Source organism: Melozone crissalis, unplaced genomic scaffold (assembly GCF_028551555.1).
Source record: "Melozone crissalis strain CALT ecotype California unplaced genomic scaffold, PUWL_Pcris_2 ptg000027l_1, whole genome shotgun sequence".
NCBI lineage: Eukaryota > Metazoa > Chordata > Aves > Passeriformes > Passerellidae > Melozone > Melozone crissalis.
Window position 1 is genome coordinate 35,956,736 of NW_026535805.1, and position 27,407 is coordinate 35,984,142.

At 40.5% G+C, this 27,407-nt stretch overlaps 1 protein-coding gene across 4 annotated transcripts in view; it reads right to left on the reverse strand.

The window, feature by feature from the left end:
* Positions 1–27,407, reverse strand: part of ARID1B (AT-rich interaction domain 1B) — a 324,803-nt gene that overhangs the window by 38,791 nt on the left and 258,605 nt on the right. For 2 of the 4 annotated variants that reach the window (XM_054279185.1, XM_054279183.1), the window contains 2 exons: positions 21,126–21,453; positions 3,359–3,504 (listed from right to left, as the gene is read on the reverse strand). In XM_054279185.1, the coding sequence (XP_054135160.1) occupies positions 3,359–3,504; positions 21,126–21,453 (474 nt within the window). Of the gene's footprint in view, positions 1–3,352; positions 3,505–21,125; positions 21,454–27,407 lie in introns of all 4 variants that reach the window. The other 2 variants (XM_054279184.1, XM_054279182.1) reach the window with 1 other exon arrangement.

A 27,407-nucleotide genomic window follows, 5' to 3' on the forward strand; every position in this document is an offset into this window, starting at 1 on the left:
AGTTTCTATGCAAGAACAATGGGGAAACCTGAGAGATATAAACTTCCTATTGCTTCTTTTTAAAGATAATTTTCACTAGAATTAACAAAGCTCACAGCATGAGCTATATTGGGGGCTGTAAATTTCCTGTTTATTATATGCATTTTTAAAGCTGGAATTTGAAAAATAGGGGGAAAAATGTCTAAAATATGTATGGGTAATGTGAATTCATACAATAAAAGGACAGCAGCAGTTTTACAATTTTTATGAATGGCAGTTTGTTCCATAATTGTGAAGGGATTGTGACACCTTTTTCCTGAAGCTTTTGTTATTGTTATGGACGGAATACTCTATTAGAAGAATCTGTCTTCTTTGATCTTGTAATTTCTGTGTTCCTAAACCACTCTGCATCAGCAGAAGCTGGTGATCTGCTGTTTGATCCACAGTCACTGCTGGAGTATCAGGATGCATAACTGCAGGCATGACTTTCCTTTCAATTGTGACATTAATTAAAAAAACCTAAAGACAAAAGGATTAACTGGTAATGAGGAGGTATGAACACTACTAAAAATGGGTGACAAAACCAGTGTTAGACATAGCTATGCTGAAGCTCCAACACCATATGAAAACAATTCCATCAGTTATCAGCAATCTTCTCCTATTTTACAGTAAAACCTGAAAGTGCATTTTATTGAAATGAAAGACCTGCCTTCCTCCCTCACAACAGGCAACAAAACTGCCCCCTTCAAAATGCAGACAATGAAGAAACTAACTTCACCTTATTGCTCCCCTCAGGTTTTCACTGGCCTCTACCTGAGACCGCAGCTGTTGATGCTCAGTGTATGGTGTATGTGCAAGTTAACCAATGCCTTCACTCCAGCAGAAGCCACTCAGCTGCACTTGGTTTTGGCCCTCCACATTGACTGAACCCTGGCTTATCTGACAGATGTGGGACTTTCTGGGGCAGGGAGGAAGAGGAAGCTAAGGAGCCACACAGCTGAATTGGTCTTCCTGCCACAGAAAATCCTGTTTGCAAGCTCCTATAAAGGTATCACCTATAGGTTCTCTACCCCATCAAATGCAGGGCCAGAGCCATCCTTAAAGTGCACCCCCAGCACAAGAAATGATAATTAAAAGTACTGTTATTTACACTTGTCTTAAGCTTCCATTTTTTTTACCCAAGCAGAAGGATGAGTTTGGATATGGGGAAATTAAGCATTCCCACAGCACTTGCACTCAGCAATGTATTCACACCCAATTTTCTCTTTCTGGTGTTGTGTGTGTCCATCTCCTCCCCAACAGTGTCTCCTGGAGGCCTGTAAAGCAATTTTAGATGTGTGGCTGCTCCCACACAGACTGAAAGAGGTGCACTGCACTCCTCTAGCTCATCTCATACTTACTTTCCATTGGGTAATCTCTGAATTAATAAAACTGGAACAAAAGAAAACCTCACAAATGCACTGGCAGAAAAAAAACTGATAAATGTTTAAATTATTAAAAATCCAATATTTCAGAATGCATAACACAATAAAAAGAGTATGACTACCCCATACAAAAGACTGCTAGGATAAATGGTCTTCCATTGAACAGATTTCCACTGTATGAAATAACGAATGGCTGAATTATCTGAACAAAAAAACCTCTGTGAATCTTCCTTTAAACTGGTTATTCCTTAGGAATACATAAATCTTCTTAGGCAGGGCACTCTGCCATCTGTTTGCTGTTGGTTATTTTTGCAGCTCTGGGGACCAACAGAAAAGGGTAGAAAAATTACTTCTGCTAATAGCAAAACAGAATTTATAGCACAGTTTCAATGCTCAGAAGTAATTTTATTTCAGCAAGCCAGACAAAACACATAACTACACAAACAAAACATAATATTACCTGGGACAGCTCTGGTGGGGAAAAAGCAAGCTATTATCTAATGCTCTTTTCAATAGCTTGTCCCTCTTCATCCAGATGGTGCAGTGTGCTGTCTGGGCTAGCCAAAAGCTTCCAGGCCAGAACTGGAAAAAGCCTTTTTGTTTGTTGGTGGGTTTTTTTTGTTAATTTCTCTCTCTTTTTAAAAAAATCTTACTAATTAGCAGATTCCTTTCTTCTGCTAACCAAAATGGTAAGAATCTTCTTGAAATATAAGACACTGTTCAGTGTCTCAGCAGCTCCTGTGTAGGGGAAAGGAACTCTGGACATACTAGACACTAAAATCTCACTGTGGCTATTTTCTTTCAAAGGCAGCAGAACATACAGAATTGACAGGGAGAAAAGACAGCAAAAGATGCAAAAGATGAAAGAATTACACAGGCTCAGAGGGGTAGAGCAAAAGATGTGAAAAACCTGGCTCTTGGTAAGACACAATTTAGGTAGTAAGGCATTTCTTAAGAAATAAATAAAAGTAGAAACAAAAACAATTAAGAAACAACATCGTATTACCTTAGCACAACCTATTCAGCTTTCAGAAAAAACTTCAAAACCCCCAACATTTCTAAAAGGGATAATGTAATCAATAAGGCATGCACAGAAACTCCATGACTGGAATAAGTACTTCGGAGGATCTGCTTCGGGGTCATTGAAACTCCATCCAAACACAGCCCAATCAAAGAACTGATCTTTGCTGAAGTATTATCTTGAAGGAGGATAATTGTTAGGAATTCAAGCTGAATGTGGACCATGAAGCACATTTGTGCAAAACTGTATTCACCTGTCTTCAGAGTCACACACAAAGCTACAAGCAATTCTGAACTCATAAATCATGATATGAAGGATAAATCCAGCAGCTACATTGAATATGCCTTTTTTTTTTTTTTTTGCAAGAGGAAGTTATGGTAAAATTTTATATACAGATACTAAATGAGGAAACACTAAAAAATTTTTGAAAACAGTAAATATGGCCTATGTTTTCCAAACAGAATAATTATGTTAAGTGCTCACCTTACAGCATCTTCAAGTCAGAGCAAGTGCACATTTCTTTTTTTAAATGACTACCACATTAAATACCTGAAATTGCAACCTTAGCAAGTAAAATGCTGGAAACCAAAAGCAACCTCTTAAAACAAGAAGCTGTTCTCCTTCCCTGTCTTGCAGACACACACACAAATATACTTGCTAGGCAACACCTACAGCAAGCTGAGTCCAAGAGATGCTGGAACTGTGCAAAACACTGTACTCATCTACATGCTGTGCAGAAGGACTTAATGAAAAATGTATCAGTTACTGTACAAAAAAAATACCTGAGCACCTAAGCCTGATTTCTAATCACTCCAAACTACCCAACAGGGGTGAATGAAATGAAGAAGGATGTTCCTCTGCCACCAGCCCAGGGCTGATAGTGTGGAGCAGGATTGTGGAGGAAGGTCACTGCTGGAAGGTTACTCACCATTACCTGCTGAGCTGTTCACCATGTTGGGTGCCATGCTGTAAGGAGGAGCCTGTGGGTTCATCAGGCTAGAGCTGTTGTTCATTGGCTGAGTGTAGGGGGAGCTGGAGCCCATAATCCCACTCTGATTCATGGCAGGAAAATTGCCTTGCCTAGGAGGGGGAAGCACACATACAATATCTCATTACAGACCTCATTGCTGAAGATGCTGTGGTTTGCCACAGAGCACATCACCTATTGTTTGTAAGGAGAAAGCAGGTAATTAGTTCATTTTACCTACGTAGGGAGCTTTGAGTTAGTCTTCAGCTAATTATCATAGATGTGAAATAGAATTGGACTGAAGACTAATTTCAAGACATGTACAGAGTCTTTCTATGTCACTATCAATCAGAAGAAAAATACAGCTCACATTATATACCCTATGAGTAGACAGCAATATGATCAGGAGCCAAAATTAGAATCTAGCATTGGCATAAAAAAAGCCCCAGCACATCACCATTCTTACCATTTTGACCATGTAATAGCAATCCTCAGCTGCCAGAGCTTAATAAACAGTGAAATGACCAAAAGAAAAATGGGTACTATAGATTCAGTTTCTGATTTCTCCATCTGTAGTTATTGTGTTGAACATGCATCATCCATGCCCAATCTTTCAAAAACCTCCATACATATTCCACTTCATTGAAACAAGAAACCTCAGCAGAACTATTTTGCTTTTGAAAATTAATAGCATATTTGTATAATGCTTGTATAACTGAGACTTAAATTTGTCTCAAAAACTGCCCTAAATGAAGCCCTTGCATAATTCCCCACATGTTCAGACCAAGTACTTTGAAAGACTAAAACTTATCTTCTTTTAAGTTCTAAGAAGTATCTAAGTACGCTTGGTACCTGATTTGTCAAACTCTATAAAAAACTGAGGCATAAGGAAGAAAATAACCTAATTCAAGTAAGCATGATAACCCAATGTAATGCATGATTTACCTTAAAAAATAACGTTTTATTCTTTTAATACATAAAACAATTACCTACCTTTTCTTAGTATAGTTGAAGACTGCATGTATTATCCTATGTATATGAGTAACACTTAGACATATAAAATAATACATATGAATAAAAGACACAGAAAAATACTTGTATATTCATAGGAAAATACATAGGAAAATACAAAACTCAGATGTCTTTCTTCAGTGTGCCCCCTGTACATTTCTGCTGCTTTTCCAAATAAAAGAAACAAGAAAGCAACCACCCTTTTACACCGCTTTAGTACCTGTTAACTTTTATTTCCTTACAAAAAACGAAGCACTTAATTTCATCCTACAGGAAGGGAAAGCTGAATGTCTGGGTAGCAAGATGAGAGTTTTGGGAGAAATTCTACTTTTAATTATTTTACAGTATTCAAATCAAAAAAGACAACTCCTAAATCAAGAACCCTGAGTAACTTCAATGGCTTCTTGTCTTTCCAAACTCATGGCAGATTCTTAACACAATTGGTAGAAGCAGATTTCTTTTTTAGGAGGTACTGGAGGAAGACCATTAAAGCACTATTTGGCCTAATTTTTCTTGACACACTGTGAATTTCTTCAAAGGAAAAGAGAACGTGTTATCTAAATAAAGCATCTTTTTCCAAGTCAGTTTTGTCCTTTGCTCTCTGAAGACAAACTTTTCTTCACTCTTGCAAAGAGGCAAAGGCTTTCTTTTGATATGAAGGAGATAACTGCCATACAATGTCATTTCCCAGATGAAGCTTGCAACAAGAAGTGGAGGGAAAAGATTTAAAATGCACAGTGGTGCAATGCTCCAAGGGAGATTACAAAGGGAAAAGAGAAGAGTAGAACGATTTGGCAACAACTATAAATGATTTCAGTCACACATCCAAGCTTTTCTTATGTAAATACTGTATCTTAACCCCCCCCCCCCCCCCCCCCCTTTCTAGTTTAAAATTGCTATATTTCAGCAAATGCAGTTAACTGAAAAAATGCTTTCTATAGTGGATAAGCAAGGTCCTTTCTGTTACTGGCTAAAGTTACTAGTGAAGATGAAAAAAATGTGCAAGCGTATTTTCATACTTGAAAAAAGAAGTAATGGATTTTCAGAGGTTCTTTTGTGCAGTAAGGCTAGGATCCTGGAAAAGGCAAGTCTCTACAGGTATCTATCTCTTTAATGCCCTTCTTTTACTTTAAAAATACACAAATACACAGGAGACACACACCTTGCAGGTAAGCTGAAATTGGTCCTTACCTACCAATATTTCAATAGTATTACTTCCTAGCATGTGTATCTTCTAAGCTGTGGGGCTGTTCATTGTCTCAAATTGAGGTACAACCTATTTCATGTTACCCACAATGGACATCAATCTCAATTGCAGCTCATGCAAGCACACTGCTGTACAACAGCTTTAAATCAAAAAGTAGGAAACTATTTCCAGTTTAGACGGAGAGTAGAAATTAAGTAAAAAGAATATACAGGCTTTGGCCAGGACAGCAAGAAAACAACTGAAGTCTAAAAAAATTGCTTCTGCACCCAAAAGAACTTGAATGGCAGAACCTAATTCTGAAATTTCATCGGGCAAGGCAACAGCTTTCCCTTTCATCCTCCTATGTAATGTTGCACTTGGAACAGACACAACTCTCTGTCTCTGGAAGGAGCCCAGCAAGTGAAAAGACTCAGCACCATCCCTGGCAGGACTCTGTCCTTTCCCAGCCCCCTATCAAAGCCCTGACCGCAGCACGCATGAGCTAATTCAGTAACACTGAAAGGACATCCTGTCAGAGTAAATGCTGTTTTATTATCAGATTGGGTGCAGTGAGCAGTCCAGAGCTCCTCCACATATTATTTTGCTCTATGATGGCTTGGAATGGAAAGTTTCTTTAGGGAGAAATAATCAGGTATTACTTCAGCCTTTAATTCTCACTCCACAGTAGGCCTCCTTTGAGTAAAGACTGCCGACTGTGACAAATTGTGCTGCATCAGTGCCATAATATGAAGTGGAGTCCATTAAGAACTGAGCTGAGATCACCAAACTCATTTTGATTAACCTCCAGGTCACTAAACACTTATAAATATGTTACACAGCAGCTGCTAAACATATTTATATATGCTTAAGGTCACAGCATCATCTGTTGGTTGTTGGAGTTAAGTCAAAAATCTTATGTTTCCTTCTGTGCTGCTTTTAGTTAAGGCATATCCAACATACTACAGTACTAGACTCTCTCCTACATCTCCCAATTCCCTCCTCCATTTTTCCAGGATGCTAAATAAAAATCAAGCCTTTAAAAGCAGTCTGCTGTACACGTAGTGACATCTAATGGCAAAAATTCAACTGGCCAGCTATGAATTTTATAGCAGTACAAACTCAGCTAAGTATACAATTTTACAGTATTTGCCACATAAACACCAAGGGCTGGGTTGCTTAGGGATGATGCAATTAAGAATAATAGGAAGAAATTAAGAAAAGATACACTTAAGTTTAGTATAATGAAAAGATGTCTTCCTGGTGAGATATAGTTACCCTCCAAGGGAATGAAGGAAACCTCAGCTCCTGACATTTCTGCATGCAGGCAACATATATGAATACATTAAAATGTATTGGTGAGAGAAACCCTGCATTGTGTATGAACTAGAGTATCTGCTCTTGCAATACCTTGATCACAGATAATGTATTTTTCCCCATTTAGAAGAACAAGCAGCCAGGCCAATACAAATTTGGGATTATGCTATCCATTTAAGCACAATACCTAAGGCTACAATATTTTTTTCTGTTCTACTGCTACAAGTAGATCTTGAAGAGTTCTAAAATTGAAGGCAATTTTAAGAGATTTAAAGTGGAAGAGAGGAATCTGCTTGCTTTCTATGGTTTATTTACTCTGCTGACAATTTAGCAATGCATCATGCCAGAGCCAGTTGTTATGCTTGAGGAAAGGGCTGCCACCTCAGGGAACTTGGAGAAGCTGGAGGAATGTGCTGACAGGAACCTTGTAAAAGTCAACAGGCACAAGTGCAAGGTCCTGCACCTGGGAAGGATGAGCCCCCCGCAGTGGTGCCAGCTGGGATTTGCCCAGAGGGAGCAGCTTTGCTGAGAAGTCCCTGGGCATCTTGGCAGAGAGAGCTGGGCATAAGCCAGCAGTCTGCCCTGGCAGCAAAGAGGGCCAACAACATCCTGGGCTGTGTGATGAGGTGCAGAGTTGGGAGATGGAAGAAACTGACCATCTCCTCCTTCCTCAAGACTCACTGGACTCCATCTAGAGTATCATGTTCAGTTTTGGATCCCCAGAAAAGATAAGATGATGATGATAAACTGGAGAGAGCAGAGAACCCCTTACGTGGCCAGGGCTTGAGCACTGACCCTGGAAGGGCTGAAGGATGAGGCCTCATTCAGCCTGGGGCCGACAGAGGTTGAGAGGAGCCTACAGCAGCCCCACAGCACCCAAAAAGGAGGTCACTTTTCACAGTGGGCATGGTGGGGGGACAAGACACACTGGGCAAGAGTGAAAACCCATCAAGTTCAGACTGGATGCAAGGAAACCATTTTCCCAGTGAAAATATTGACAGACTAGATTTGGTGGCCCAAAGGGCAATCTCTACCTTCGGAGATTTTGAAGACCCGAACAGGGTAACACCCTAAGCTCTAAGATGAACCTGATGAGGAGAAGGTTGGACTAAATATTCCTCCTGAGGTTCCTTTCCAGCTTGAATGATCCTATGATCTTAGCTTGTCGGCTTCACTGTGCTGTTGACAGTCTGGTGTACTACTGGGTCCAAAACACAACTGCTCAAATTCAAACCATTCCCTTTTAAGAAGTTCTTCTTCTGATCTTTTGTTTTCCTTCATTTGCAATCTACCCAAAGCTTTATCTGCACTTAATCTCTTTTCTCTGCAAAACAAGTAGCATCAGATCTAATTGTGTCTTCTGAGCTAATGCAGAAGTCTGTGTATTTAAAAAGAGGAGTTGCCACGCAAGATCTGGTCATCGTTAAAAAGCACAACAAGAAATTGTTAGAAAGAACAGCACTGCCAGTACACAGGAGCACATGAGTGATCACAGCTGCTGAGCACTCTCTTATACGGAAATTGGACCTGAAATCCTCAGTAAGTTTATGTGTTGTCTCCAACTGTGACACAGAAATCACTCTACAGCCCTTGTGCTTCATAGAACCTCCTGATATGTGATTTAGTACCTCCTCAGTTTTGTCACCTGATGCAAGACTTATATGTCATCTTTTCTCTTCTTATTGAAAAAATGTGAAAGCACTAACAAGTTGAGTTCAGATGTGTATGTGGTTTACCTATGGACAGTGACAGAAGTGGATTATGCTTCTCAACAAGGCAAGAAATGAAGACTCAACTTTTCATATGGAAACATGTCAAAGCTCAGGCTGTTCTGTGTACACAGGGATCAAGTTCTAAAACTTTCTGTGGATTTCCTAAGAGGTACCTGGTGCCTCGTACTCTTCACTCAATCTACAACAGCAGAACAAAGCCCTTCATACAGTCAGAAAAGTGAACCAGCTTCCGTAATGAGCCCTGTGGCAGCCTGAGCACAGGAGGAGAGTCCAACATGGAAATGTATAGGGAACAGAAGAAAGCTTTAGAGGTGGAAAGTATAGAGGTGATGGAGGTGAGGAGATTTTGGGGCATAGAAAATGGAAATGAAGGAGACAGTAGAAGGAAATTAAGAAGGAAAAAGGATTGGGAGCATTCTCACTAGATGCGAAAGGTTTTTAGGGCAAGGAGGATAATAGGTGTGCAGGAGAAGGCAGATGAACCAGAGAGGCAGGAGAAGGAGTAGGGAGAAGCACACAGAATGCTGCTGCTTCCAGGGTAGACACAGGTTATGGTCCCTCTAGCACAAGTGGAGCCTCTTAGCCAGATATGCCTGAAGGAAAGAAGGAAGGGATTCACAGGAAGCTTCCAAGGCAGGGTGCTACGAGACACGTGCCTTCCCTCAGCTCCTCAGCTCGTGCACCCTGCACTGAGGTAGGCCCAGGCTCTGAAGTGGCCATCTTGGCCCAATGCTGGGGGGGCCCCCATCCAAATGTGGCACAACAGGGTGATGCTGAAGGGGCAATGCTACAGGGACAAGAGCAGAGAAGGGGCACACAGCCCAGGCAGGGAAGAAATGACATTGAGTCACACTGCACAAATCCTGGCAGTCACAAACTCCTATCAGTTGTTTGTTAGGAACTTGGGCGCTGTGCCTCCTGACACTTGACACAACGTGCACCTAATGTGGGGATTTCCCCCAGTTCTGCTGCTCTAAGTGCTGGACCTGAAAAACTATCCTGTTACTGTGACCTGGCCACCTGAGCAGTTGGCTGGAGAAAAAAAAAAAAGGCCCCCAAGTTTGCCATTTCTGCTCCAGATCTTTAACCTACATCAGTTTTGCAGTGAATGCACTGCAGCACCTCAGGGGAGTAATTTGTGTAAACATTTTAAAAGGAACATTTTTTCTTTTAATGCTGACACACTGCTAAGGTGGCTACTTGATTACAAACTGTGAAAATGACTGCGTTAGGCTGCACTCACAAATCACAGTGTACTGACCAAATTGCCCTGTGCTTATCTGTGCCAGGTCTGCAGCATGACAATATTTCCTCTCTCTTTTAAATGTCAAAGTATGATTTGGGGGGTTGTTATTTAAACACACTGACCTGCACAATAACCAGAAGTACTTTATTTAAATCTGTCTTGAGCTGGGACTAGCCTTAAGCGCTTATAATCTGTCACACTTTGACACCAAATGGGTTATTATAATGAGAGTAATTCAGAAGTGAGACCTGTGAATGCTTTCTCCCTGGAGAATTTACACATAAACATGTGCAGGCAGATACATAGGCTCTTTTGTTATGGATTTTCCTTCTTGCTACATTATGGGCATTCTTGGAGAAGTGAAACAATTTCTATTGTCAGTGGATATGGGAGAACTGAAGAAGGGAGAAGAGAGTGAGAGAAAATAAACCCCAACATTGCTTACTTTGTTCTGTCTGGAGGTTCACAGCACTCTTAGCAAAGGCCAAGACAAATGAAGCCTAAATATTGGCTTGAGCAGCTATAAAATGGCATTGAAGGCAGTTCCCATGTGAATAAAACAAATTAATTTAACATCATTATATCTGAAAGCAAAGTATCTTCTTTTTGTTAGTTGCTGCTGTAAGTATACTAACCTGGACTTACATGTCCTCCTCTTTTCAGTGGGGAAGTTCACCAATTGTAAAAAGTTTCAGAAAAGCAACCACAAAAGCTGCTGATGTGACAGGTATTAGGTCTGCCACAAGACTTTCTGCCATTTTTCAGACTAGAAAGAAAGAGAAAATTTTACACCCGTGCATATCTACTTGTGGGAGGCCTAAGTTCTGAAATACACTGACAAAGCACTGGGAAACATAAATGAAAAAGTGGATTTGTACTGAGGGGGGTGTGTGTGTACATGTCTGCTGACAAGAGGTACACAGAACTAACACAAAACTGTTGTTCTCAACAACCAGGCCTAAATGCTAATGCTAAAATGGAGGAATAATTCTAACACTGTAATTATGTGATAGTGCAAATCGCCTTGTAATCCACTGCAGTTGGACCAAGTACAGTGCAATATCTGGCTGATCCAAATATTGTTGTGTAAGATACTTTTAAAAAGAGTAACAGAAATAGCCTTTCTAAATATATTATCTTTCCTCTGATTTACACAACCACTTGTGCCTTTACCATCATCTCCATTGCTTGGATTTTACTAAAAACCAATCAAGGAGGGGGAGGAACTTAAAAATGAGTTGCTCATATCACACTGATTCAATGCTGAGCTACTCAGAAAAAGTCACAGAAACCTATTGTTGGTTTACAGGCTGTTGTCATCACATTAACCATTCTTCCAGTGAAAATACCTGCCTGATGGGCTACCTACTCAGGAGTCATTTAAAGCCCAATAGAACAGGAGTGTCACACCACATGGAACTCTGGAAGAGCAACGTGTAGAGGCACATGTAATTCGTGAGTAATAATGCTAATAACAACACAACTACCCAACATTTACACAGCTGAATGCATGCTGGGATTAGAATAAATCTCTCTACCCCATTTTACAGATAATAAAAACTGAGGAAGAGATCCAAGATTAATAATGGTATAAAATATGGCCAAAAGAATAATAAATTAGTTGAATACAGTGAGGAAAACCCAGCACAAGCCTGTTAAAAAGAAAATAAATCCCTAACTTCATTTGATCCTAATGACAGAAGGGTGTGTGACTTAAAAGCATTTAGTAATAGTGAAATAATGTAGGGTTTTGTTTGTTTGTTTAAGTTGCAGCCATTTGATTTTCTTTTTATAAAATTCCCTTGTGTTAATTAAAGTAGTTTTGGCCTGAATTTCATAGTGATCACAGCATTTGATCACCAGTCTTCAAACCCACAAGGAACCCCTGAAATGCCTTTATTGTACAGCATTCTTACAAGTGCAGCAACACCTCCATATCTGAATTTATCTGTGTAAGAACAAACTAAATTCTTGGTACTCCATGTAACTTGTACTGGATAAATTCAATTATAATGCTGTGTGACAAAAACCACAGAACAACTGAAAAGTGGGCCAAGTCTATTGGCCTGGAAACCCATCAGAGCTCTGCTCTTGGTGACCTCTGTCTGCCTTCCCCACACATGAATTTCTACTGCAGCTCTAACAGCAACTGCTTGCACAACTGTCCCCCTCAGATGTGGTATCTAAGCACTGAGGGGATACATTTCCTAGCCCAAGTGGAGTATGTGATGCACAAAAAAGGGCTGCTTTAATTTTTCCAGCAAGCAGGAGCATGCACGATTTGGGTTTACAAGGAAAAAAAGAAATTTGCCCTGTATGGCATGATGCTGTCAATCTGAACCAGAATGTCAAGAAGGGTGATTTAGCCTGGTGTGACTTGATGTCAAAATGGGAATGACTCATCTGACTCTCACTATGCACCTTCTATTTCTGTGCATGTTTATAAATAGCTGTATTAAAAAGTCGGAAGGCCCTGTGAACTCTCTCCCAGAAAGATTATTTGAAAGTAGTGAGAGTCTGTGCCCAGCTCTTGAACAGCCAAAAGGTCACCAAGGTGTGGTGCTAAAAAGCTACAGGAAACTAAGGACACACTTTGTGTTTTACTAACTCAGTTTCCTCTGGTAGTACACTGTCTGGGGAGACGTTTGACCCCTGAGCTCCCTGTCTTCCACCTGGGAATTACAATGTTCAGCCACATCCCCACGCTGCTTCTGAGCACCTTGGAATGCTCTGTGCTAGCAACCAACCGAAAATCCAATAAAAACCTGAGCATTTCATGCCAGCTCTTCCACGTAGTTTTTCATAGTAAAATGTCATCTGGCTGACAGCAGCATGCTGAATGCAACTGTGCATGTGCATCAGCATGGTGAGGAAGTTCTCCAGAGGGATTTTCCAGCAGACACGTTTGCACTCACCTATCTTTGCCCAATGGCCTGGAGCAGTTATATGTTTATTGATATTATTACCAGCACTGTTACCATCAGTCTCGGCTCTTTGGCACACTGGACAGTTTCACAAGAGCAATGTAGTGCACATGCTGGAACGATTTCAGCTGCCTCTTTTCTTCAATCTTTGTTTCAGATGCCTGAAACCTACTGTGGCCACTGCAACAGGTATTTAATATGTTAGTAAGATTGCCAGCCATCATTAACAAAATCTCATTCTGTTAGGTTATTATTTAATGTGATTCTTACAAGGCTACTTATATGTCCAGCTAGAATTGGTGTTTCCATCTGAACTTATCAACAAACTTAAGGGCTCTTCCCATTTATATTTCCCAGGCAGCATAGCTAAAAAAAATGGTTTATTTTTCACTCAAATACCACCCTGGTAAAAGAACCTAAAACCCTAAACTGCCTTGAAAACCTGAAACCCTCCTACCATTTTTTATGTCCCTCCCTTTCTGTCACAAAAATTCCAGGCTGTTCAATCACAGTACTGTACTTGCAGTGTTATGTGCCAAATCACACAGCACAGTCACAGAATTAGCTTTCTTCATGAGTCCCATTAAACAGATGGCTATTCTACTTTGTTTTGGCTTTTTTTTTTTCTAACCACTTCTGTGATTTAAACTAGTAGATCTTCTGACAGACTGTGAAAACTGTTTCCTCATCTGAAATAGTTTTTGTCACCCAAGAAAGAGTATCCAATCTAAGGTTATCCCTCATTTAACTTTATACAACATCAATTAAAGAAGTACTGCATTCTTAATGTCCTAAAGATCATATTTTAAGGTACAGAATTTCTATATAACATCCAACCCAGAGGCAAAATGTTAATAAGCTACACAAAGTTCTACACTACAGTTTTGTTTCAAAATAATTAGTCTTTCTACAGAGAACCATGAATCTCCTAAACAACCAAATCAAGCCAAAAATAATCGTGACACAATAATAATCGAATTAGAAGTGTCTCTGAAGTAAGTGAAAATTCTCATTCATGACTAAAAATCATGCTTCCTTCCCAACACACTCCTTCTTTCACAATTTAAGAATGGTTACTCTCTGAAGGAGGAAAAGAGTAGGACTCTTGAGGTCTGTGGTTAATCTCTAATGGCATGAACAGCATACAGCAGTCTACTTGATTGATGAGTCCAAAGAAGAAAAAAATGCCTCCCCAAATCACTGGTTGCCTGCAAGAGCTCTGCAGCATGGTGACAACGAGGGCTCCAAAATGATGGATTTACCTTTTAGTAAAACAAAATTCCAGATAAAAATGTATTTCTCTTAGTCTCCCACAAGAAATGGCTTTGGTTAGCTCAGCATGTAAAGTTTCTTCCAATCCTTACACAATTTTATCAGCAATTTTAAGCTGATCCATAAAATGCATCTCCATTTAAATAAAATAATCACAGAAGATTTCTAGCTCTCCCCTTACAATAATAAATACATATAAGCTGAGCTGAACTTCCTCCCTCCTAATACATTATGGAACAAACCCATACATGATTCTGCTTTGTAAACATGAGGAAAAGAAAAAAAAGAAATAATAAAAAATCAGCTTGATACAAATGACTATTTCTCATGAAGAGGGAAGAACCATGTGTCCTTTAGAAGAGAAATGTGTCAATGCTGGTTAATAGCTTCCTTAGAAATTACAGTTACAGTAAGCATTAGTATTTGGACTTTTTACCCCTGAAATCACAGAGAAGCCCAGCATGGGGAGAAGATATTCCAGCTATTTCTGCATCTCCTCCAGCCTCAGGTGGAGCCAGCATGGAGTATTTGGGGTTCAGAGGCAATACAGCCAGTTAGGCCAAGAAGCAAAACCACTTCAACCTGCTGAAACTACACATGGACTTTATTTTGGAAGCCAAATTTAGTTTCATGGACTGAAAGTACCACCAGGATATTAGAGCAGCACTAATTGAAAGCAAAGTGGGGCTCATTTCAGGGTGACGCATCAAGATCTGTAAAGGAAATCTGTGATTGTCTGGAGGAGCAGAGCAAAGGGGAAATGACCAGACAGCTTGAGCCTGGAGAACTGTGAATGGCCTGAATTTGAACAGGAGCAACTCCTTCGTGTGACTGAATGTTAAATAAAAGACCCAGCAGAAAGAGCCTTTCTTGCCAGGGGCTTATTTCAAAGGCAACAGATAACGCAGGCACTGGCTCCAATTATGGCTACCAGTCCTATCTTAGCCTAGTTTACTTTGGGGATTTCACAGCTGGCAGCCTTTCATCTAGAAGTAGCCTGGTTTGAATAAGCAAAGAAACTTGAATGAGTACTTAACCTTCCTGCACTCCACCGAACTTCCCAGCAGAGAAGAACAGCACCTCCAAGCTTAAGGGGAAAAGGGAAAACAATGGAAAATATACACTCTCTCCAGGGATTAAAGATGGTAAGTTTTACTGGAGCGCTTCAAGACTTCCTGCTACAAAACTGCAGCTTTCAAAATCATAATTAGAATTTTAAATCCAAGTTTCAAGATCAAAAGGGCCAGAGACTGGAAAATACTGCACAAAACTGACAGGCACTAGGATGTAAAACACCTAAAACAGTTCTGGGGTTTATTTATATTATTATTCTTTTTAAAAAATTTATTCCCCATTTCCGCCTCCTTCTTTTTCCTTTTGACATTTTAATGCACCATGTCCATTACTATATTTCCTCACCAGTACCTTCTAGTCCATCAGCAGTGCTGCATTACCCTGCTGTTGGAGAAAATAATACAGAAAAAGTGCTTTGCTGGCACCAGCAACACGGGATTATGAATTATACATACATAGCAGGGGAGAAATGCTGATGGAAGGTTAGTGTGCTGGATGTGTGCAAGCGTGCAAGTGCATGTAGACACACACACAGACTAAGAAGAAGACATCTAGAAAGCACTTTTAAAACTAATTTACACTAATTGTGTTTCTCTGTACAACAGAAATTCTCTAATACTAGTGCAGCTTTGTTTGATCAGTTTTATGACTGATTAAAAACAAACTAAATTCTTCTCACTACATTACAATGAGGCTGTGGTAGCTAACCAGTTGCTAAGCAATTCAGAACCAGAACCACATTCTAGAATGCCTAGAAGTATGTCAAAGCAATGCAACATCATATATTATTGTAGAGACTGAACACCACTTCTCAGGTGGGGATCAGCAGAAGATAATATAAATATCCACCTCAATTTAGCAACCCAATGGCCAGGATTTAAAATGATCAGAGGTTGCAAATAGCAAAACTGGTTCCCAATTCCTCAGTTTAATAAACTACTAGGTCTGAATCGTCTCCTCTAAAATCAATGGAACTGAATTCTAAATTCACTCAATCTATAAAAAAAATTGCTTTAATTTACAAAATTGCAACATGCAATCCTGAGAATCATATTAAGGTACATTGAGGTCAAAGGGGCTGCCTTCAAAGATAGGATTGCTCCTCATGCAGGCACATCAAAACTCATTTTGTTGTAATTAGTTCAGCTATTGATAACTGTAGTTGCACCAACAAAAGGCTCATTTTAGCATCCAGTTGGATGCACATTTTACAGCCAGCTAGCACCAAATTACATTTTCTAAGGCCACACTACTAACAGCATCCAAGCCAGCCATTTTACAACTATGTTTTTACCTTTCCATATACCACAGTCACACTTTCAACTGCTAAGAAGACATGTTCAGAATGACACTCACTGCTACCACGAGAGATGCTGGAAGTGATGGTGACAAGCATCTAGCTCTAAAGATGGCTGTTGACTTCGGGTGCCAAACTGATCATCAGTTTTAAACTGAGAACTTGCTGTAGGAAGCAAAAGCTCACAGACAGTGCACACATAGCCCTGCAAATGTTCAAACTGAGGAGCTCAACACTGGCTGGTACTAGAAGATATTGGCTAAATTTGCTGCCTTTCACATCAACAGGGCAAACAGTACCTCATTTGCTTAAAACTGTTATTACGGAAGGCTTATTGTGATGCAGTTTTGTACACACAGAAACATTTAGCTATCACTATATGTGCTGTTCTAAGAATCACAGTGTGATAAAACATCTTTTGGAGCCACCTGGCCCTTTAAGGTCTCCTCTGGGTTCTAATCTCCTGCAGCAGAACCAGCCCTTGGGGTTTCAATCACTGCCAACTTTCTTCCTTGGATTTATTAGGTCTTCAACATACAGTCCTCACCAGTCAATGGTTATGCTGAGACCAAAACAATACAAATATAAAAAGGAAAACATTGTTTTCTAGTTCCTTCACACCCTCCTCCTGAAAATAAAGTAAATTACTACACAGGGTACTAGAGATTTATTTAACATTGCCTGCTCTGAACTTTTACTCAGAGCAAGCTTGAACACCCTGGGTAGCCTGAAACAATGAAGAGATTCAATGAAGAGATCTTAAAAACATCTTTTTTTTTCTCTAGCCTGACATGGCAGTTATCATTTGGGAAGCCCTGGCATGCATGCCCAGGACAGCCTAGCACACAGTAAGATTTTAGCTTACAGGGAAAGTATTATGTAGTTGTGTAAATTAAACTAAACTTAACATAAAGCAGACCTCAAGATGAGGTCAAAGGCTAATTCAAATGGTGTAAACCTAGTATCTTCCACAGCCACCACTTTAATTTATATGATTTTAATCTATTCTAATGAAAAGGGTGGCGGTCTGCTCTGAGGATGATACCTAGGTATAACTGGCTGACACTCAGATCCTGATCATCCTGCCCTGCTTAATGAACATTGATTTTGTGCCCCAGTGGAAGAGATTTTTTTTTCTGATGCATGCCATTGAAATTCATTTTATGCTGCTGCTTAGTGTGGCTTGGCAAGGCAGAGGCAAACCAGCGTTCTGTGTCTAAATGAGACTCCTGAGCTGGGAAAGGACAGAGCCTGTGGATTAACAGCTGAAGATAAACTTCTCTCCTCTATTGATACTTGGCTACTGAATCAACAAGTTGACCTTGAAGTGGATCACAACCAACTTGAACAGAAATACTGCTGTGTAACCATGATTATGACACAACCATTTGATTTTATTCTTAATTCTACACAGAGGAGGGTGCTTTATAGTAATAACAATGCAACACTTTCTCAGCTCCACAGCTGAATCTTCTAAACTCAACACATTCAAAGAAAAAGTCTGGGCACTGTCCATGCATGTTGGCATACAGGAGTGGATGTCTTCCCAGTTAGGTAAAGTAGTGTGGTGGGAGTGTTCTCCCATTTCACTAAATTGTCTTTTTTTGAACTGGATAACCAGGAGACTTCTAATTTTTTTTTCTTTCTGCATTTTCTGTACACATATATGAACAATGTTATTAAGGGACAAACCAAACTAGCAGTTACAGAAAACTGGTAATTAAAACTTAACTGCCATGACAACAGCAATAATTTGGGTATTAAAGATTTCCTACAGAGGTAACAACTGGAGTAATAGGATGGCAGGGAAGTCATAAGAGTTAAATCTCAGGTGAAGATGGACTTTTTTGTGAGAGAGCAACAGGCTGGGAGCCAACATAGATACCTTCTCCCGGTTTTGTAACTTGTGATATGGTAACAGAAATCAGTGTGGAGGACTCTGGTGAGAAAACAGTAGTTGCACTTCAGGCAAATGTTTTACAAGGGATACTAAATACTCCTAAAAATTCTTCTAGAGACTAATTTTTAAAATACACGCACAATCAACTACAGCATACTAAAACTTCCTTGCAAATGCCATTAAGAAGCCCTGTAATCACTCCTGCAGTACATCACCTCTCAGAAAAGGATCACACTTTGGGGGTTGCAGTTCTCTGCCTAGGCAGTAGTGACAATACCACCAAGTCCAGAAAAGGCGGCTGCCCGCATTGCTGCAGACAAGAACACCAAAAATGAAGAGAGAAAAATGGTGTCTGGGTCAGAGAAGGTAACAGCTCATTGCTTCTCAGTGATGAGGTTCTTCAAGTCCCTTTTAGGCACAAGGAAATGGAGCTGTGCCAAAAGCCATGTAGGTGTGCTGAGTGAGTGACATGCAGATTTTCGTTGTACTGTCACAGTGGCATTAGCAAAAAGAATCCAAAAAACTAAAATCCCCTCTACAATGCAAGTATTTCTGTATCTTTCATGTGATTTTTATAATCCTTCAGCAGCCAGATGGGATGTTCACAAACATTTTCAAAAAATGCCAAGGTCCCACAGCAAGTCCAGTTTACACTGCTGCCTACCCGTACTGGTCAGGCTGGTGCGCTGAGGGAGCCTGAGTGCTGCCACAGTTCAGGTGCTGTGAAGAAAACATGGTGTGTCTGCCAGCCCCAGACTGGACAAGCAGGTGACCTAATGTGTGGTGGCCTGAAGCAGAACCTCTCTGGATTTGATCTGTATCACAAATCCAAGTCAATGTCAAATACATTCCTTCCATATGCGAGTCTCGAGGACTTGCAGCAATAGCCAACAGCCATTGTGCTTTCTCCCCTACAGTTGAGTTGAGATCAAAGAGGAAAACAGTGTGCTTGCAAACCCCTGGCATGAAAGTGGTGTGACAAGTTCCTCCCAATATGTAAAAATAACCCTTTTGCCAGTGTTTGTGATAGAGATTCAGTCATTGCTCAGCTCTTCCATAGGATCACTGGAATGGGCAGTATGTGATGGGAATGCTCCGAAATGGTGCAGTTTTGTCCAGCCAAAGCTAGAAAGAAAAAGCAGTTCTACAAAATTTACATGGGAGGAAAATGTGAGATAGAAGCGGTAATCATTTAACCCAGTTTTTGATCAAACATCAGACACTATGCCCAACATGTAAGTTGAATCACAACCAAATGCTTTCCACTTAACACAAAGTCTTTTCTTGCTGTCAAGACCAACAAACGTGAGCTTTTCCTTTCATTCTGTGATTATAGAGAAATCCTGTTCCTGCAGCTGCAGTGATGGCCTATTTATTCCTTCGTGCCTGACCTATCAGCTTATAGCCTAAACCAGACAGACAGAAGCAGACTTCCATAAATCCTACTAGACAGGCCTGTTAAAACAACCAACAGAAGAAAGGGACTGCTGGTTCACAGATATCTGCTGGAGTATGGTCTGTTTTAAAGGAGCCTGTTTCTATTTTACTGAGCAAGAACATGAAGTACACTAAATTAACTGTTATTGTTTTAAAAGTTTGCTGCTGCTTATCATTAGTAGCCACCTGCCTTTCAAGCTCTCAACACAAAAAAGTAACAAATACAGGGACACACTGGCTTCCTATTTCTTGTTTAACACTGCATCTTGGAATAAGAGCAAGTCTAGTGGCCACAAACACTGATCTTGAATGATAAATATCTGGATGAATGTATGTGCATCTGTGTATGCACATGCCTAAGTGCAGTGAGAAATACATACACATATGAACACATTCATCAGAAGAGTGCAACTAGAATTGTGTAATTCTCAAACATTATGGACCTTCTTGCAACAGAAGAAGGTAATAAATATGCCAGGAATTACTTGAGTCCAGGGAAATGTGGATGTTACTTAATCTAAAAAATTTCACAAAACAAAAATTAATTGCAAATATTCAGTCATTTTAAGAATGACATGGACAGCAAAGTGTCTTTTACCAAAACCCATATACAAATGGCAACATGTAGCTATGCTGCCCAAAGGGGAGACAAGAAGGCAGAGGAGGGCTCCAACCTCTGCAGTTCTGTCTGCAGGTTCTCTGTTATGGATGCACAAGTGGTAGGTTCAACTCCAGATAACTACAGATTGTTTTATGTCTCCTCTGCCTCTCCCCTCCAGCTGTTCCTCTCAGCCTGCCCTCTTCTGCCCTTCTGCAGGCCTCCTTGGGAGCAAGAACATCCCACAGAAGAGAACTGCCATCAGCACTGCTGCTCAAAACATGGGAAGTAGATGCAAGAGCTGATGGGCAGCTTCACAGGCTTCCTTACTCTCTGGCAGGGGTAAGCTGCTGAGGACATGCTGGCCCTCTTTTTACCAGAGATAAAAATTATAAAAACTCAAAAAAGTTTAAAGTTGCAGAGAGCTTGTCAAATGTCACTGCAATCCTATGGGTTGCCCTAAAGCTGTAATGCCAAGAACCAAACTAGAAGTGGCCATCATCACCATTGTCACAACTGCTTTTTGAGAGGCTAATTAAAACAGGCAACAGCATGCTTTCTCCTCAAGACAAAGAGATGACTAAGAAAAAGTATTCTTTGGACACACCATCTCCTCCCAGAGATAAAAGCATAGCTAGAACATGTATAAATGCACATTCACACACCTCTACAGTGCTGTTACTTCAGAAATGACAAGGAAAACCTTCCTACTTGTTTAAACTCCTTTCACCTGAATGCATACCTGCTCTGAGCGGAGTTGGCAGCAGCCTGCATCACTGCAGCAGCCGCCTCCTGTGCCTTACGGTTCACAGTCGGCATGGGTGGGCCCATCCCAGGGCCTCCCTGTTGAGACATGCCAGGAGAATTGGGGGTCATACTGCTCATGTTTCCAGGAAATGGTCTGCTCTGCATCCCAGCTGATGGCATCCGTCCCAGGGGCATGGAACCACAAGGCTGGCTTGGCCCCTGTCCATGCATCTGACTGTTGGCATTTATACCCATGCCAGGTCCTGGGCCGCTGTAACTTGTGTTGGGGACACCGCTGTACGTCGGTGGTCTGGAGTAGTTTCCTGAACAAAATGATAAAAAGCACAGAGAAAAACATTAAAACTTTTGAGCAAATGTTTCTGTTTAGGAAGTTAGCAGCTGCAGAACTTACATATGTGAACTTAAGCGACCCACGGTGGCCTCAAAGTCAGGACAATGCTTTTACACCAGGACAGAGAAGCAGTGACAAACTGCCCAAGGAGGTTATACAGACTCCCTGCCTGGAGGTTTTCAAAACCCATTTGGATAAAGCCAAGAGTACCCTGGTCTGATCCTTCATCAGACGTTGATTTGAATGCAAGGTCAGTCAAGAACAGCTCTTGAGCAACCCTCCAACATGAATGATCCTATGAATCTGATTTTTGTGTACCCTCAAACATTTTCTGACTAATGTATGTTACAAGGCAACAGGAAACAAAGAAAAGTACAGCCTCTAAAGGGTTAACAGCACAGCACAGTGTACACAACTGCTTTATGCAGTAGAGAGAGATGTGGCATGTAAGAAGCCCATTATATAAGTTCAAGGGAGAATCTTATTTTTGTAATTTCATGTTCTCATTCCTTTGTCTTTCTGCAGTTTCAGCAACAGGCTTCTTGCTCCTAACTGTTCTGCCCATACAAGACAGAGATGATTTGGTGTGGACTGGTGAGGACAACTGCTGGGGTCCAAGAAAGATCCCATCCTGCTTTTCTAATAAGTTCAGTTTGGCTATGTCAGCATAAGGAGTGGAGATTACAGTGCAACTCCTCTGAGAAAACTAGTCTTACACAAGTAAGCAGCAACAGTACAAAGATGCTCATATAAGCAGGTGCCTTAAGAAGGACAGCCTGAAAACCTGGCTGAACCCAATCTGTGTTGTCACTAGAGTGAATGCTCTGCTTGCAGCAGCTTAACTCATTTGAGTGCTGATTCTCCTGCCACGTTGAAATCTCAAGAAAAATTGAGTATACAGCATGCAGTGTTACAGAAACAAACCCAGGCAGCATGAGAAAGAGGGGAAAAAAAAAAAAAAGAAAGCTAAAGATATGATGGAAAACTATTTTAGGAAACGTATCACATTGCACTACTTCAGTCATCAGTTTTGACTTGTCTTCATTTCCATCTCATCCAGATTAGTGGAAACATGACCCATTCCCTCCCTGTGGGATGCCACAAAGCAGAGTTTCCTCACTACTCTCAGATATTCCCACGCTTATTTGAAGGCAGAAGTCCTTGGACTCTTCCTGTGATTGTGCAGACCAGCCATGCCTCTCCTCAGGCCTCAGCTAACAGGCTGAGGAGTTGGTGGCATCCAACTCCAGTTTGTATTTAAAATAAACATATTCATCCATCATTTGAATGCACACATAATTAATAATATGCTCCTGCTGCTGTGCTTGGGCTAATCTTCTCCTCTCCAGTCTGTAACTGACTCACTCTACTACAAGGTCTCCTTGGCGAGAACGTACGAGACCTACGCTTCCCAAGGAAAAGAAGCAACCATCCTCTTCTGCCTTAAAATCCAAGTTTCTGCCTGGGGGTCCTCACAGAAGGATCCCCAATATGTGGTTCAGCGGATATGAGAGGCTCCAGATTCAGCTTTATGCTGTCTTAAGACTGCCCTGTCACTTCTACTTCTCTTCTGGGCTTGGCTGCTGGCATCTGAGTATTCTCTGTTCAGTGAGCCATTGCCCCCAGCCAGAGTTTTAGTTGCTGAGACCGGCTCAAGGCATGCATCTGATCCAGCAAAAGTGACTACAGACTGAAGGGCTGACTAGTTTCACACTGCTCTGCTGTGTGTTACAGGCAACAGCACACAACTTGGATGTTGCTCTGGGTTTCCAGTTGCTTTGTGCAAAAAAAATGTAATACAGCAGGATGGTGTATATATGCACTCAAAGATTATGCACAGCAGTTAGCACATTTTATGTACATGCTATTAGTAACACTACCTCCCAAAGTGAAGCAAATTCTCTCCCTAGACTAGCAGACCTGATATCCATGATCACTGGGAGCTACTGTCAGTCCAATTTACATAAAGACAATTTGTTTTGTCATTTAGGGTCTACAAAGTACATTCAGCAGCGTGTGTGGAGGAGCAAACACCAATGCTAAAACACTACTGCTGTTTTCATGCTATTTTGAATTGGGACAAAAAAATGTAATCTTATGTGCTTTGGTTTTTCCAGCATACACACAACACAGAAAAAACAGTGGAATCTTCTCCACAAAAATATGTGGCTCAGTTAAAATAGCTCCTAATCATTCATCTGCAGGGATACAATATGCACAGGGAAGTCGTATCTTTTTAGTAAGGAAAACAAGTTTTAATGTTTTTTTCCATCTTTTTCTTTCCCTAAGCATTTCCTCAATACCTCAAATACTAGCTATTCTTATACCTTTCCCAGACCACAGGAAAAAAAAAAAAAAGGGCAAAAAAAAAGCCAAACAAAATACAAGAGGAATTGCCAGGAATGAGGAGCGCAATCTTATTTCCATGTTTCTCTAATAGATTAGTAATTTGTTGGCAGTGGCTTTGACAGAAAACAGATGGATGCAGCATTAAACACAATGAATGCAGCAGATGCTAGGCCAGCCCACATCAGCTGGACGTGTCAGGCAGCCAAGTTCAAGAGCCCACACTTTTCATGTGGGTACAAGCCTGGCAACAGCGGCTGCACAGTACTACTGAACAACTCCTCCCCTCCATATCTGAGGGATTTTTGATTCCAGCTCCCCCTTGGCAGAGCAGAATTGCACCAAGAGAGACAACATCTCTAATGCATGAGAAAAAACAATGCTGTAACAGGAATCAAGAGGGGGAAAAAAAAGTGTAAGATAAAGTATAAAAAAACTGACTAACAACCTGCCAAAGACAGATGTTCATACTTACTGCTGAAACTCTGGTCCACTTTGTTCAGGTTTGCTGAACAAAGTGCTCTGAGATCTTGCCATTTCTAGGCAAACTAAAAAGAAGGAGATTTGAGAACTACCTGCTGGCTTTGCTCTCTGCTTTAGATCAGATTCACCGTATTAAAAAGAGCATCTTAGAATAGCTCTAGAATTTTTTACATGTGCACTTAACCATCAAGCTATTCTTCTACAGCCAATTTAAATGTGTTGTTCTGAATTCCTCTGAACTATTTCACCTAGGGGACTTTCGTAAGACACAGTTGATATTTAAGTCTTAGCTCCACAGACTTTTGCATACATGGGTCTGGATTCAAAGGTCCAGACCCTCAAGGGCATCTCATCCTTAAGTGCTACTATTTTAATTAAAATCTAGGATTAAAATCAGTGGGAACTAGACACAAAGTGCTTTTGTGAAATGAGTCCAACATTAAAAGCACAAATATTCAATTCATACTACTTTATCACAAGCAAAAGGGGGTTTAACTTACAGTGATGCTCTGGGGTTGCGGTTCAAACAAATTCAGTACTGATTTCTCTCTTTGTTATACCCCAACAGAACAGCTTTACTGCTGAATTGAGTAGGAAAGGTTAGGAAGACAGGATGCATTTCTGAGACATTTTATTGATTTCACAGGAAGCTTTTCTCTGCCCCAGTCTTAAAAGATCCAACTGACTACGGCATCTGACTGCTCTCCAGAGTGCATTTAAGGGACATTTTGCTGTGGCAGCAGTCTGATGCTCAGGTCATAGACCAGAGCTTCATTAGCCCTTGAGCTAGATGTTGCCCAAATACAAACCAAAGAGATTCTTTCAGTAACAACTTCCATCCTCACTCTGCTTTTTTTTTTTTTAAATTTATTTCCTGGGGACAGGAAAATGCTGGGATTTAATAAAAAATTAAAATTAATCTTCTGTACTGTATGCTCCTGTGTTGTATCCCAGACACACAGAAGTGTAGAGCCAAAGCCATTTATTATTTTTGTAGGAAATGGTTTCACAGAATTGGACTAGGACCCAGTACAGAACTGCTTCCTGGGAAAATATATTCTGCTCTTATTATAGTTCTAAGTGTCATGTAAACACATGAAAATCAAATAAATCAACCACAGGCACAGAATGGATCATTCTGCTTTCATGAACTGGGGGCTAATACTTCCAGTCCAAACTTAATGGTGTAGTCTTTCCTATGGTGAGCAATTCCACTGCACAGAGGACACTAGCCTTGAGCAATTGTTTTCAGGACAGCACATAGTGAAATCCAGTATTCAAAGCTGGATCAAAAGCTTAGTGTCCAAAATGCTTTGATGCATATATGAAAATACAAGTAGTCCTGTCAAACCCAGCCTAAGCTTAACAATATTCTGGAAGAAGGCCTATGTGAACAAAACATGGAAAGCAAATCAGATCTGTGAGAATTACTTTAATTTAATAATTTCAGAACTTGGTTTCAACCCAGGTAATTTTTAATATATTTCCTATTTTGGCAGAAAAAGGCAACTGGGAAAATATGATTATATATTCATCATTGCTGGCATATGATTATGCTTTGTAATAGGGTATGCTAAGAGTTGCAATTATGGATTACTTTCATTTAAAATGAAAAACTGCTATTAAAACCTTAAGTCCAGGTAAACACATAACTTGGAAATATCACCATCTTCACCCCTAGTGGTTAGATCAACCTGGTGAAAATGTAGTATTCCTCTGGTGTAATTGTTACCTACAGAGCTGACAGTCTGCAATGCCCTAATTTTATGATGACCAGTGCACAGAATCACTGGTACTTTCTAAGCACTGGCAGAAGAACATGGTTTTCATCCATCACACTATTCACCAAACCCTTTTGAAATGGCCTGCTAATGACAATGATGCTCATTTTCTTCCTGTCCCTCAAGTTCACTTTTTAATAGCAGTTTCTTCCTGACCATGACCCATAAAATCATTACATAGGCACTTTCATCTACAGAGGGAGGAAAAGAACTGCTGAACTCCAGCAAAAAAAGAAAGTAGTATTTGGCATGTTACTTAAATGCATTGATTTAGTACAAAACCCTTTCCATTCAATCAGTGTGGATGGCTAATGTTTTACTGCACTTGACACCCACTATTCCCATGCTTCGGAATCTCAGCAGCAGCAGTACAGCTGGAAGTCAGGATAGCACATCATAAATCCACTGGATTTTTTACCAGTTAAGCTAGTTGCTCACTGTGCAGATAAAAATAAGCACTTGGACAGCATTTTATGGCCACAAAATGCTTTCCAAATAAAAGGAAAGCACCAGTCAACTGGAGTTAGGTAATTAATCTTCACACATGGCTATAAGGCATTACTAGTCCCATTTTATAGTTAAGGAAAGCAAAGCAGAGAAATGAATCTACTTGCCTAAGCTGAAAGATGATGCAAAAGGCAGAGCCAAAATTAGAAACTGGGAAATCTTGGCTTGTAGCCCTGTGCTCAGAACACTAAACCAAACGCTACCCAGAGATGAAACAGAAAGGAGCATTGCATAGGGCAGCAAGGCTTCTTGCAAACAAACATCAGAACTGGTTCTCAGAAACTCAGGAGACTAAAATAACCATCCTTGCTAGCACGGGAGAGTCACTGAGCCCTACAGAAATTCCCATCGCTGGCTCAAGTCCTTTCTGATGCTTTTAAGTAAGAAAGCAACAGTAGGAAGTGCTGAAATAGAAAAGCTTCTTTATGTACCTCTAAAGAAAATACTGACCCTTATTTATGCCATGGCTTGACTTCAACTTCATTAAACCCCTAAACAGATGCATACTTTATAAAGGTTATCCATTAAAGGCAAAACAATAGACAAGTTCAAGGTTGTCCAAGGGCAGAAATTATGAATTCTGTTTTGGTTTACTCCCCCACCAATTCTGTCAAACAAGCAAAATAAAAGGAACTGTCTCTCTCAGTCTGAAGGGTTAGTTAAGATTCATAAACCATATGCATTAGAGCTCAATATTCTATTTCCACAGTAGCCACTGTATTATTATGCTTGTTCTAAGACTTGACCCTCAAAGTCACCACGCAATTTCAGGTCGGCCTTGGGATTTCATCCAAGAAAAGAAGTCCTA